At 42.9% G+C, this 14,673-nt stretch overlaps 1 protein-coding gene across 1 annotated transcript in view; it reads right to left on the bottom strand.

Annotated features, from left to right (window-relative positions):
- Window positions 1-14,673, bottom strand: part of PGBD5 (piggyBac transposable element derived 5) — a 69,480-nt gene that overhangs the window by 14,786 nt on the left and 40,021 nt on the right. The window contains exons 3-4 of the mRNA XM_053382483.1: window positions 8,360-8,494; window positions 71-251 (exon numbers count right to left, since the gene is read on the bottom strand). Of these exons, the coding sequence (XP_053238458.1) occupies window positions 71-251; window positions 8,360-8,494 (316 nt within the window). The remainder of the gene's footprint in view (window positions 1-70; window positions 252-8,359; window positions 8,495-14,673) is intronic.

Genomic DNA, 14,673 nt, shown 5'->3' with positions numbered 1-14,673 from the left:
CAATCCTATTGTTTTGTGAACCGGAGGCCAACCCCCCTCCACACAGGTCAACACGTAGCCCGACACAAACCTTGTTTCTCAAACTCTTCAAAGAGAGTCAAGCTGGTGATGCTGGGCCCAGTAAAAATGATGTAGTTCTTCCCTGCCGCGTTCTGACAAAGGCTCTTGGCCACCATGCTGTGGAGCTGGGTTTTGTTCTTCAAAGCATCCAGGCCTTCCGTGCCACTTCCTTCTTTCAGGTGGACATAGATCTTAACAAGCAAGCGGGGGCAGGGGCAGAACAGCAGGGAGAAAAGTCAGTGCGCAGAAAGGCCAGTGGCAACGCTCTCTCGTTCTTCGGGGAGATGAGCTGAATAGTACAAGTGCATACCTAATCAATGCTATAAGGCCTCTTCTGATGGACTATGCCAAAATGGCAAAATTAACTGGGAAGCTCGGAAATCAAGAAGACAATAATTTTAAGAAAGAATGGGGAAAGTTTATAAGTTCTTTACGAGACCACTGTAAACAGGTTAAAACATGAGCAGGATTTTAGTCACACTTGTAAAGTAACGGAAAGTATGGATAATTTAGAAGGATAAAAATTTGGATAAGTACAGTGGTACCTCGGGTTACGAACTTAATTCATTCCGGAGGTCCGTTCTTAACCTGAAACCATTCTTAACCTGAGGTACCACTTTCACTAATGGGGCCTCCCGCCGCACTGCTGGCTCATGATTTCTGTTCTCATCCTGGGGCAAAGTTTGTAACCCGAGGTACTACTTCCGGGTTAGTGGAGTTTGTAGCCCGAAGTGTTTGTAACCCAAGGTACCACTGTATTGATATGCAGCTGTAAATATTATCATTAGGACCCATAGAAGGGATGAGGGGAAGGGGAGTCAGAAGATTCAGAATAATCTCAATATTTGGAATTGTTTGGGGGGTTTTTTCTTATGTGTTTATACCTTTTAAAAATCAAATAATAAAAATAATAAAATGCTAAGACCTCTTCAGTCCTGAAGGGGAGCAGCGCTATGCACAAGAAGCTGGCGAGAAGCAAGCTGGTGTAGCTTAAACTGGCGTACAGTTACACCAGAGGCAAGTCCCGTTCAGCAGTGGGGCTACTGCTCTGCTTAAACCCAGCAGAGGTAATTTTATGTTCTATAGCCGGTTGCCAGGTAATTTGATGGAACCGAATGGGCTCAAAATCCAGCCTAAGTTTCTTTTCTCTGGTCCTGCCTCCACCTCACCCCCAGAATGCCCCTTTGGGGGGACTTACTCCAGCCTCAGCTTAGCCAGCTTCTGCTCTGCTCCAGCTATGCCAGGATGAGGAAGTTATACCACTGCATCTGAGCCAGGATTGGAGATTTATTGCTGGCTGAGCCCAGATGTGCTGCAATTCTAAGCTGCTCATCCTGGCCGCTCTTGCCACAGGCTTGCCCCCCTGAAACCTTTTGTTGGAACTGCAGTAAGAAATCCCATCCCAAAGCTGAATTAGCAAGCATCGTTGCAAGAAACAGCATGTTTAGAGCTGGACTGTTTTCAAAAATCATTAGGTATTAATGCACAGGAAAAGCTACAGAGTTTGAATTGTGAAAGAGACTGATTGTTCATGGTTGTGCAAAAAGAAAAAGAAAAAAAGTGCACACTGGTACTGCTTTTGGACTACTATGGGAAACAAGGAGTGCTTCACCTTACTGTGCAGCTTGAAAAGACATTTGCTTGTCACTATAATTTGTGTCCTTCATTTCTAGAGATGTATCTGTTACTCCATACACACCCATAGTAACGAGACATCAGCCCCGTTCAGGCATTCTTAAGTTCTATCCATGGAGTTCTGTGCCCTGGTATCACTACCCAGCCTTTCCCATACTAAGAAAGAAGATCTGAAGCAGGACAGCAGATGCATTGGACTGAATGTCCATTCCTCCTTGCAGCTGGCAACCCTGCACCATCAAGCAAACAATTCCTGTTGGTCAGGCATACAATTCCTATTTGGCCCATATGCAGCCAGCTGACCTTACACTGAGCCTGGATAAGGGTGGAGGGTGCTTAAATAGCTCACTGAGCTCTCCCCTCTGCCAACAACATGTTTCTGTGGACGCTCTACTTCCACAGGATCTTAAGGCACAAGCCAACCCCAAGCAATTTTGCATTGGTTTCAGATAGAAGTATCAAGTTTTAAGAAAGGGTTAGGCTGTGGCAGAACCAAGGAACAGACACACCCAGAGGGAGCCTGATAAAGAGTTGCAGCAGCCAGGAGAAATTTGATCATGTCCTAAGACACTCCAGTCCTGTTTGAACAGGAGCAGTTTATGGCATGACTGATCCTTCTGCTCAAACTGCAGATGCAATTAGGTCAGTTACATAGGAAATTATGGCAATCCTATCAGCCAAAACATCCACTGACCACCTTTCAAGCACCCTGTACTAAACCAGTTTTTCAGTCCCACTGACTAGACATTTGGATCCATGTAAATAGTTGTAGAGAGTCCTCTGCAGGCATGAAAGAATCACACTGACACAAGGAGATGTAGCAGCAGGCCCATCTGTACCCATCACATGAGAATAGGACTGCAGCAGAAGGCAGCTATAATGGAAACTAGGAGAAAACCTAAAGCAGCTCTCACTTGGGGGCACAATTCAGTGGAAAGTTCTCTTGTGCAATCCTCAATTAAATGAACAGTGGTTCATTTCAACTGGGTTTAGGGATGAGACCTCCTTTGTGGTTACTAGCCTAACTTCTCATAGGCTTGAGCACCCCTCCTCAACACCTCTAGTGTGGCTGCAATACTTCTGGTTTTGATTAACCACAGTTCGCTATGTTGTCTAAACCCAGCAACAACTGCGGTTCATCTTGGTTGAAGCGTGCCAATTTCAGACCATGAGTCATGCGGCTGGCTTGTTTCTGCCAACCACTGCTCGTCTCACTGTTCAACTAACCATTGGTCAACCAGAATTGAGGGGTCTGGCATAATGCTAAATTCCCGTTAATAGACAAACAAAAGCTTCAAAACTCCTTCTTGGGCCCACACCAGAGGAGGAGCACACACTCTTGGTGGGTGGGAGAGGTGTTAGGAGCGTCCTACTCTCGTGTAGGACCCTGGCAGAGACACATGCCCGACTGGCATGTTCTCTCCCTCCTGGCCGATCGTTCGGAGGCTTCAAAAGCTTTCTTCTGCCCGAACATCACAGCGACTGATGCCAACAGACATCAGCACACTCAGGGATCTGCAATGTGTTTGCAGTTTGTGTAACAGAACTCAGTAGCTCACATTTGCCTAATCTATGTTTATTTACATATAATACACTCGGAGCATTCTGACTTAGCTCCTTCCTCTTTCTCATTAGACAGCAAAGAGAGAGAACAAAGGACAATAGTCCCATTTCACGGAACACAGTAACGCAAACATCCTGTCTCCATCACTTCCCACTCTGTGGAATGAAAACATACACCATCATGTGATAGACAACAATCCCATGACTGCAGACATGGGAAATGAATCTCCAATATCCTCCCCTGATTCATGCACTGTGTTGCAGTCATCAGTGTAACTGCAACAACCATACAGATGTCATACACACAGTATACCCCTGTATCACCCATTCCACTCTTGGAACTACCTGCAACTGGACTGGCCTTGGGCATTACCATCTTGCACTTCTGACTAGTCTTGGCGTCATAACCCTTCTGACTGTCAGGAAGTCTCACACCTGGCTTTGTTGGGACTCGAACTCTAGTCTTGTTCCTCTCTTAGGAATCGGTGTTCACCCTTACAGCCTTTGGGTGCGGTTTCCTGTCCCTTGAGGACAAACCCTGTACCCCTTTCAAGACTTTGGGTTCCAAGACCTGTGTCAAGCCACTAACCACAGCTAAATCTGCAACAGCCTAGGGTCAATGAATAAACCATGGTTTATAGTGACGTCTGGAGACAGCCATTATGTTTGCATCTATTATTAGAATGAGCACACAGAACTTCCCCGGCATGTAATTGTCCTATACAAAGCAGCCACCAGGAAAGGAACTTTGTCCTGAGTAATATTCCAAAAGCCTATTTTCACAGACGTTTGAGCTGTCCGCCTAACAGCTGCAATAATCTATGCACAAATTGATGTCTTGGCCCTGTGCTTGACAGGGAAGGTTTCCAACATGACCCTCATGAGTGGATATTCTTTAAGCCATGGCTTAATTAATACTTGGGAATGGATTTTTGGGATGCTCAAGGAGAAACAATAATAAAGCAAGTATTATTTAAAAGAATTAAATGAAATATACTCTACAGGATGTTGTGGAAGGGAGCTGTCTCAAAAATATGAACAAGGCAACTGATAAATTCAACTAGTTTTATTCCTACAAGCTTTGAACTTTCACAAATTTGAGAGAGAGAGAGAGAGAGAGAGAGAGAGAGAGAGAGAGAGAGAGATGTTAAATACGGATACCCCTACAAAACGACAGATGGCCTACCCTTCTGCAACTCTGCCCTTGAAAAGGAAGTTCACCCCGGGCTTATATTTTGCTCTCTCAAAGTAGAATGAGTAAATCAATTAGGACTTAATGGGACATCAAATAAGCTTATTCACAACGTGAGGACAGCGAAAGTCATTCTAATTTTTAATGTGGCACCTTACCACCGTGCACAGTTCTGACATTCCCCAACATCAGAAATGGCTCTCTGTTTGGAACTGCCACAGGTTTATCATGAATGAAAAACAAATGGGTAACAAGGAGACAGGGAGGAGAAACGAAAGAAAGATGGAAAACTCCAACCCATCTGCATGCATTTACAGTGTGCCCTGATGCCATGTTAGACTGGATCAACATAAGCACATTGTAAGAGTCTAGAATCAAGGCTATTGACAAGACTCAAGATGCCAGTCTCTTTCAGCACCACTGGAACCATTAAGAGAAGAGCAGACTTGGGCCACAGCTTGGGATGGGTGAATCTGTCCATTTTGATTTCAGTTTCTAATTTCCCAATCTTCACTTCTCCACATTTCCACATCCGTTTGCAATTTTCTTTTAAATAATCCTCACAACACCACCAGCATTTAAATGTGAATTTCTCCCAATATACACATTTTTGTGCACAGTTTTGCCTTATATGCATTTTTGCCAAACAACTTCCCAAATTAGAAGGCATTTTGTGTGCTATTTTCACTAATGTATGCATTGTAAGGCACATTTTGACCCTGTGTGTTTTTGTACACATCACTTGGGTGGAGAACTACACTGCAAAATTCAGAGAAGTGTATATTTTGAAAGCTGCTGTATTTTGAGTCTCCTACTGCTTCCCAGGCAAATTTGGTAAGTTCACCTTTAAATGTTGAATCAAATTTCTCCCCATCCCCAGTCATAGCTCTAACTTCCTGATTCAGTTTGGAAGCTGTCATTTGAGTGGCAGGACCATGAGATGATCTGCCTCCACATCTCTTCATGGCTTAATTAAACTGGAAGAATGCCGTGCCAGTCAGACTGCATTGGGAATGGAAAATTATTATCCCAGCTTATCATTTGGAAATTATTTTCCTCACTTCTGGACACCATGGTTAAAAGAAGGTTATTGATACAGAGTACAGAGATAAAGAGCAGAACTGCAAAGATGATAAAGAATCTAGAAGGTAAATCCTATCAGAAAAGCGGTATGTGTTTAGCTTAGGGGAAAGAACCTGGACGGGGGGTGGGGGGCATTTAAAATCTACCAACAAATGAAAAATCAGCTTTTTCTGCATTTTGAGATCTGATGGGCACAAGTTAACATCAAGAGAAGCACCAAGCCAAAAATCAGAATAAAAGCATAATTAAAAAGAAAAAGATCGTCAATTAAAAGCAGCAGAAGGAAACAATTCAATCACAACGGCTGAAAGGTAAGGTGTATGTCAGGCAACATAGACACCAGGTGAGTTTCTACTGAGAGGGAAAGTGGTGCCATCACAAAAAAGGCCCTCTTCTATGGCTGCCATCTGCCTCACCTTAGTATGGCACCCAAAGGAGTGCCTCATCTGTTGGCTTCAATGCACTGGTGTGTTGATGTGGGAACAGACATTCCTACAGGCACCTGCATCCGAAGCTGTGATCCCCAGGTGCTAAGTAACATAGCTAGTATGAAGGCTGGGCAGGGGGCAAAGAAGTCCCATTGCATGGGTAGAAGTTTCGTGGATGAGACTCATGAGTTGAATTCCACCCATAAACCCCACAGGCTACACCAGTTTTGGCTTTTGTGCAATTTATTGCTTTGCTTTATCTTTTGACTCATCTGAATTGCTTTGAGATTTCTTTAAATGTAAGCTATATGGAAACATAAAATCAAAACATAAAGTATAATAAATGGCATTTTGGATTCAAGAACTTTGGGCTTCTACATTCGTAGAAACTGTTATTGTTAGAAAGATGCTCTCATACAGATAGCTGCAGAGAGTTTACCATTTCTTCTCACTTAAGTCAATTATCTCCATGTTGGAACCAATCATTTAGACTAAACTAAAGCCTCCTTTTGGTGCATTGAGCAAATTATTGTTTTCCTCCTTCATAGAACAGCAGGCAGTCTCCAAATAAGTGGTTGACTTCCACAGGGCCTTTGTATAAATGTACTGGAAAGGTCGTCAACATAAAGGTGAATGTGGTATTTAAGTCTCTAGTCACTGGGGGGAAAACATCACACCTGTTCTTGCAAGCTGTGATATTGATGGGTTCACACTTTTTGAAATGTTCATTTTCACAACTTCTTGAACTTCTTTCTCACCTGATCCTTTCAAATATGAACAGAGGGCTGTCAAGATGTGCATAGACAAAGGCTCTTGAGATTACTTGGGAGTTATTTGGATGCAAGTCAAACACAAGTGTCAAGTTCATTATTTTGCTCAAGCTGTTGAGCTTGATCCTGTGACGTGTGGAGTGTCATCCATTCTCATTGACTTTGACAGTTTGAAGATGTATGTTAATGGAGATGGACTGAGGGCAGAAAATAAATTATATTTGGAGCCCAGAGTAGCTGGAATCTCTCCAGCAAGTCTACATTTGTAACAGTTTTCATTTTATGATCTATAGACCTTGCTCTTTCTCCTTCTTATCCTTCAGTGCCAAAGTCCATGAAGGCCAAACAAAAAGTCTTATACCGTGGGAACTATCGCCCATGGCTTTCCCCCGTGATGCTCCTGTAAGAATCCCGAGGCTGTGATGTAGGAGTTGAAGACACAGCTACTATGCCAATGGGAAGTGCAGCAATGTCAGCATGGGAAGTAACTGGTTATGATGACAAATTTTAGAAATGGGGGTTTCAGAATGATTTCAACTCAGAAATCCATGGTCCATCAGAAGCCAAGCCCAAGCCCTCTCTGAAATTTGGGCCCAGTCCATAATGGCTTTACTGCTTGGATAGCTCAGTTGGTTAGAGCATGGTGCTGATAACACTAAGGTTGCAGGTTTGATCCCCGTATGGGACAGCTGCATATTCCTGCATTGCAGGGCATTGGACTAGATAATCCTCAGGGTCCCTTCCAATTCTACAATTCTGTGATTCTATGACCATCATCTAGTGCTCCCTGCCAATTCCCTCCTATGTCCTAAACCATGCAAATGGAAATGTGGGCATCCACTGGTTTTTGTGTTGCTGGTTTTTTTTGGGGGGAGGGGGGAGATGTGCAAAGTATTTATTTCATAAAATTGCTTGTTTTTTGTTTTTGTTTTTAAATCCAAGTAAAATACCAAAAAGGGGCAATAGGACTAATTTCTCACAAAAATTGAAAATAATACTTCCTATCCAGTTTGTCTCAGGTGCTACAAGTGGTTGCAACATAGTAGGTTTTGGGTTTTTTAAAATGAAAGCTGGGAATATGAGGATTATGGTTCATTCTGGGATGGAGCAACTCCCCCCGCCTTCATTTTGTCTCTCCCCGACCACACCCTGCAATAGATACCCAGGATTTGTTGAAGGAAAAACTGTATAGGCCACATCTTTAAGGGATGGACACTTAGAAATTGTATCTCTTGCTGAGGTACCTTGGGCTTGCAGTCTGAATTATTCAATACAATTAGGAGGCATAGAAAACAACAATCTTCAGACTGGCAGGAAGGACAAGATGAACTTCCCTAGGATATTTTTTAAAAACCTGCCACACTTTTTCATATAAACAGTGTTAGCTTGGCCCATGCAGGGGGCTGTTGATGGACAGGAAACATTATTCTTGTTACCAGAGGGCTTGGGGAAGTTTCAATTTAACATAAATCATGCAAACAAAGACTTGGGACTAAGGCTTTTTTCTGTACAGGACAGACAGTCGCTCCCCCTTGTAGCCTCTTGGAAAATGCCTTAATGTGCAAATCAAGGCACTTTTCTGTGCAGATGCCTGACTCAGGGCTGAGGCCAATTCCACAGGCTCTTACCTGGCAGATAAAACCAGTTGATGAGCACTGCCGTACCCAGAGACTGAATTTCCGCTTTTTCCTCTTGCGTAACTCTCGCTCTGTGCAGGTGGCAATGAAAACCGGATCTTCATCAATCAGAGGTTCATGGAGTACCTAAAATCACAACGGGGTTGTGTTATTCTATCACTGGGAAGGAAAACAGGGTTTTCAATTTCTCTAAAGCAAGCATGGCAAAGTGGATCAAGTGTCGGATTTCAACCAAACCCCATTCAGCTGTGAAGCTTACCAGGTGACCTTGGCTCAGTTGCTGTCTCTGAGCCTAATCTACATCGCTGGGTTGTTGTGGAAATAAAATAACACAGGCTTGCCACATTGTAAGCTAAAAAAGCCCAGCAAGAATATATGTCCAGAGGCACAGGAAAACCCTGAAGGCTGTGGTGCACACAGGCGCAAGCTATTGAAAGAGTCAAGAAAGGGGCAACATCCTTAAGGACTTAAAGCAGAAGAGGTAAAAGATAGAATTAACCTGACTCAGCATCACCTGGAGTTCACCAATATTTCCATTTATTGGAACAAACCGATAAATTGTTGAGTTGCACACATATTTCCGCCCCCATTATTTGAGGTCCCAGGGTGGAGGATATGGAGTTGTATAAGGTTGACCTTTCCCATGATATTCCAGTCACAAACCTGGCTCTGAGTTCCTTGGAAGGGAAAGGAAGACCATGGATGTGATGAAACAAACAAAAATATTCTCTCCTCAACCCCCAATCCTTAGCAGAGTCAATTGCTGTTCTATGCAACAAAGACGATTGCGAGATAGATAGATAGACAGATATAGACTAGATAGATAGATAGATGATAGATAGATGATAGATAGATGATAGATAGATGATAGATAGATAGATAGATGATAGATAGATAGATAGATAGATAGATAGATAGATAGATAGATGATAGATGATAGATGATAGATGATAGATAGATGATGATAGATAGATAGATAGATAGATAGATAGATGATAGATAGATAGATAGATAGATAGATGATAGATAGATAGATATAGATAGATAGATAGATAGATGATAGATAGATGATAGATAGATAGATAGATAGATGATAGAATGATGAAAACTTCAGATTATCTAGATCCCAATACATTTTGGATTATAATTCATAGGGGGTTATACACAACCCATTCTAGCAGCTGCAACAAAACTATGTTGTTCATGTCTGAACAGCGCACTCTGGCCTAGTTCAAACAAGCTATGGTGTTATCCAACTAAACCGTGTGTGGTTTGTTCTTTCTGCCACGTATGGTTTATTTGGGGAAAACAATCTCCTCAAATATGAGGAGGTAGGGTCATCATCTTTGCTTAGCCCTTATTTCTCTGATTATCGCTAGTCGAAACATTTACTTTAGCCCTTGTGAATTTGTAGACTGCAAGCGGAGCAAAGAACAGCTTGCTTATAATGAACTTGTTGTTCCCTCCTGAGAGCTATGCCTTGGTAATTTTAATTCCCTCCAGAATGTTAATCTTTGGCCGAGTTCATGTTGCTTCTTGCCAGCCACGTTCCACTCCTCCGGCTACCCAACAGCATCAAGCCATCAAATGAGATTTTTTTTAGAAATAAAATGAAAAGGTTGCTCATTCAAAACATAGGTCTGTTTTGGAAAGCATCTTCAACGCATCACGGGGCTCACCTGTGCAATTATCATTAAAAAGCGAATAGCAGAGAGAAAAGTTTGAAGCCACAAATGAATGTAGATTTTTTTTTAAGCAACATATTTATTATGTTCCACATAACCCAAGGAATTGGGACATACAATGCCACTTAAAACTGGTGACGAGAGGATCCTCACAGTCCACGTGAAAGTTATTTGGAAAATGGGATTAATTCCAGCTGTTCAGCAAAACAATCTGTACATTAAATTGAATCTGTTGTGTATTGAGCCCACCCAAGCATGGACATCACTTCGTAGGAACGGATTGCTTTTAGATGCAGATTGTGTACAGATAAATATAACGATACTTGCGAGTGCGTTTATAAAAATTATAACGACCTGCTAATAATTGTACACTTGTTGGAACAACAGCATTACTTATATACCTATATATCACATTGTATTACAGTTTCAAGCACTTTTCTTTTCTTTTTTCATTTCTTTCCCTTCATTTGTCCACTGAAAGTTTTCAATAAAATATAAATAAATAAAAACAATTGCAGGAGACTTCTCCATTGTTGGTAGTCACTGGGGGAACAACATGGTGGGCAACAGCCAATTTGGGGCTCCTTCAATTTGTGCTCCTTCAAACTCTCTCTTCCTTGTAATGGTTCGGACTAGATGACTCTTGGTGACCCTTCCAACCCCACAATTCTATGACATACATGCTGTTCAGAATACCTGAAGAGGACTTTAGGAGAACTCCCAAACTGCACACATTGATCCCTTAGGGGGAGTGCAAGCCCATCTAGGACCAGCTGAAAAACAATACCCAGGGTATCTGGATTCTCAGCCTGCAGAACATCTGCCTGGTCTCTCTACAAGGGACATCTATAAGATGTGTAGTGTTTTCTTGAACCACCATGGGGGTATATTCTGAAAGTTGAGTGGAAGCGCGACTCAGGGTTTTGATACCGAGAGTTTAACATTCAAATATGCCTGCCTTCAAACATATTGGATATTGTTATAACAAAATTTCTCCCTGCCAGCCTTACATCTACACATCTTCACCTCTGGAGCTGCTGCACGTCTTCATTTATGCAAGCCCTTAATAGCTCATAAAAGATTCACAGCACCACCTGAAAGCACCATAGCAAAACATGCAGATTATACTAAAAAAACCCAAGAGGCACAGATGTGTGGAGCTGGGCAAAGTCTTTTTGATATCCTAAAGCAGACATGTTCAACCAGTTGACCGCGATCGACAGGTAGATCCCCTGTCAATCACGGGATCCTTATCAATTGCTGGGTTAGAAAAACTTCGGAATGAATGTTTCCACCCCCTCCCCCCTTGTTCTGTCCCTCCATCACATCAAGTGGGTGGAGTTTGGTGTTTTATCATTGCGATGTTGAATACGGCAATTGACTTAAGCGCTGTGTGCGTTTGTTATTGGCGGAGTGTGAGATGAGCGAAGTACCGTATGTCACTCTCCCTTAAAAAAAGCTCAAAAACTGTGTCCCCCCCCCAAAGCTAAGCAACTCTGGTCTCCCCCCAAAAAGCTCAACAATTTGGGTCAATCCTCAATGACAATGGGTAGATCACTGCCAGTTTTTTTACACTGGGAGTAGATTGCAGTCTCTTGGGAGTTGGACGGGCCTATCCTAAAGAAATATGGATGCTAAGCCAGCAGCTACCCTGAGCCCCTAGCAATTCTCCTCAGTCACTTACCTCCTCAAGTTAGTTTTAATACTAGAATGTGGCACCTTAACAAAGACACCACTTTGTACAAGCGGGTTATTGTGTTTAATTTGCCTTGAAGCTATATCCATCCATCCGACTGCTTATCTAAGAGGAGTTAGGACAAAGTGTTGTAGAAAAGGAGATTTAAAGGCAAATAATTGAAGGTGCTGGTGTTAACCAACAAAACCATACATAGTCTGGGACTCCAGTACCTTTTTCCTTTACCACCTGAACCTTACAAAGGCCTTCTTCAGGGTGGTTGCTCCATCAGAGTTACAGAGTGTGACAATGAGGGGGGTGGGGCTTGTCAGTGGTTCCCCCCCCAATACAGAATGCTCCCCAGGGAAATTTGCCTGGTGTCTTCTGCGCAATACTCTTTCAGGGTCAAGCAAATACATTATTCCCTGCCTAGGTTTATAGTAAATTTTAGAAGTTTTATTGGTTTCAGCAGCAGCCTAGTTTTAAAGCTTTTAGAGTTAACATCTTCCTTCTGATGACAATTTTAATATTGTTTATTCAGGTTGTTAAGTTTCATTGGTTTGGGAAGGGAAGTGTCTTCCATACAGCTTGGTATAAGGGAGGGGTGGGTTACTGGTGCCTGCATGCAATTTTATGTCATTTTTAATTAACATTTTTATTTTTTATATTGCAGGTTGCCTAGAGACTTTGGAGTAGACCACACACACACACACACACACACACACACACACACACACACACTTTCATAGTGGTGACAATGATGACAACAAAATGGCAACAATTTCTAGACTATAAGTGATCACAAAAGAATTCAACTAATTCCTTTAGTGAAATGCTGTGTGGTACGGATTGCAAGGTTCAAACTCTAGGGAATCTCAGCCTTTCAACATCCAGTAACAGCCTTTCTTAAATCAGAAGCAAACTGAAGTATCTCCTCCCACCCCCACCTTTGCTATTTTATGTACCACTTTTTGTATATTGTTAACCTTGGCACATTAGAAAATAAATTCAATAACCAAAATGCTGTCAAGGGAAAGAGGTGCCAAACTTAAAGGTCTCTGAATAATTCATTTGAAATCTGTGCTAAACTACCGCAAAAACAGCTATTTCAGCATCTGCCACTCTGAAATCTGCGTTCTTCCATTAGTACTGGAAGAGAGGCAGACCAAAGAGACAAAGACAATTTAATTTGCTTTAGCAAATCTTCAACATAGGGCCAAACACAGGTATATAGGCAGAGCCAGATGTTCAGCGTTATATAAGGCTGATTCCAGCCACATACGTATTTCAAACAGGAGCAAAGTATTCTTGGCAAAAGGACTTGGAAATGGGGAGACGGATTAGATAGAATTCAGAATTATAGCAGTCAGATATGATTAAGCTTTTAAGCCTTTGACATTCAATGCATTTAAAGGCCAGCTCACATGCATGGACGTCACTTAATGATATCTGCTGGTATCTGAATGTGTGAACTGACACCACTGAAAAACAACGAGCAGATTTGTTGTTGTTGTTTAGTCGTTTCCGACTCTTCGTGACCCCATGGACCAGAGCACGCCAGGCACTCCTGTCTTCCACTGCCTCCTGCAGCTTGGTCAAACTCATGTTTGTAGCTTTGAGAACACTGTCCAACCATCTCGTCCTCTGTCGTCCCAATCTTTCCCAACATCAGGGTCTTTTCCAGGGAGTCTTCTCTTCTCATGAGGTGGCCAAAGTATTGGAGCTTCAGCTTCAGAATCTGTCCTTCTAGTGAGCACTCAGGGCTGATTTCCTCAAGAGTCTCCTCCAGCACCATAATTCAAAAGCATCAATTCTTCAGCAATCAGCCTTCTTTATGATCCAGCTTTCACTTCCATACATCACTACTGGGAAAACCATAGCTTTAACTATACGGACCTTTGTCGACAAGGTGATGTCTCTGCTTTTTAAGATGCTGTCTAGCTTTGTCATTGCTTTTCTCCCAAGAAGCAGGCGTCTTCTAATTTCGTGGCTGCTGTCACTATCTGCAGTGATCATGGAGCCCAAGAAAGTAAAACCTCTCACTGCCTCCATTTCTTCCCCTTCTATTTGCCAGGAGGTGATGGGACCAGTGGCCATGATCTTAGTTTTTTTGATGTTGTGCTTCAGACCATATTTTGCACTCTCCTCTTTCACCCTCATTAAGAGGTTCTTTAATTCCTCTTCACTTTCTGCCATCAAGGTTGTGTCATCTGCAACAAATTCCCACCGTGAGCAATGGGAACCTGGACAATGTCACGGCTAATTTAATTCCATTGATTTCCAGTTAATCTTAGGGTCAAACCAGACGTGATATTATGCTGGAGTAAAAACCTGGCCTCTGATCTCAAGTGGAGCAGCACAGGTTGGGGGAGAAGGGCTTTAAGCCTTTGCCCCGGCAGTGATTGTCACCAGGGCAGGTGTGCATTGGCAGCCAGGTGATAATGAGGCAAGCTGAGACCATTATCTTGGGCTGTGGATGAAGTGGAGCAGTAAACTGACACATCCTGCGTCCTCCGAGGCTCGTGCGCCCTTGTCATTGCCTGGTTCCAGTTATTGACACTGGGTGCCCACAGACATGGCAAGTCTCTCTGCTTCCATCTCCACCTCCTCCCTGCCTCACTCTAGTTCATGTATGGGGAACCAGCAGCCCATGGAATTAATTAGGCCCATGAAGCCATCCCCCCCCCCAGCCATGCCCACGTGTCAGGATGTCAGCTGCGGCTGCAAAAAAAGTAACTAGGACTCTTGGCTGTCCCTTCGCCTGCACAGGTTGAATTTGGCGCTGTTTAAATTTGCACTGCTTTCAACAGACATCGGGTCCACGTGGGAGCAAACAAGTGGATCCACCCCCCATCGCCATGGTCATGGTCTGTTTCAAAGAGTGCAGAATACAATATGCTTCCCAATGAATGACTGGTAGCACACTCTAAGGCCCCTGATGGCGC

Source organism: Podarcis raffonei, chromosome 3 (genome assembly GCF_027172205.1).
Source record: "Podarcis raffonei isolate rPodRaf1 chromosome 3, rPodRaf1.pri, whole genome shotgun sequence".
In the NCBI taxonomy this organism is placed as follows: Eukaryota; Metazoa; Chordata; class Lepidosauria; order Squamata; family Lacertidae; genus Podarcis; species Podarcis raffonei.
Note: the sequence above shows the minus strand (reverse complement) of the source record. Positions and strands in the feature narration are given on the sequence as shown.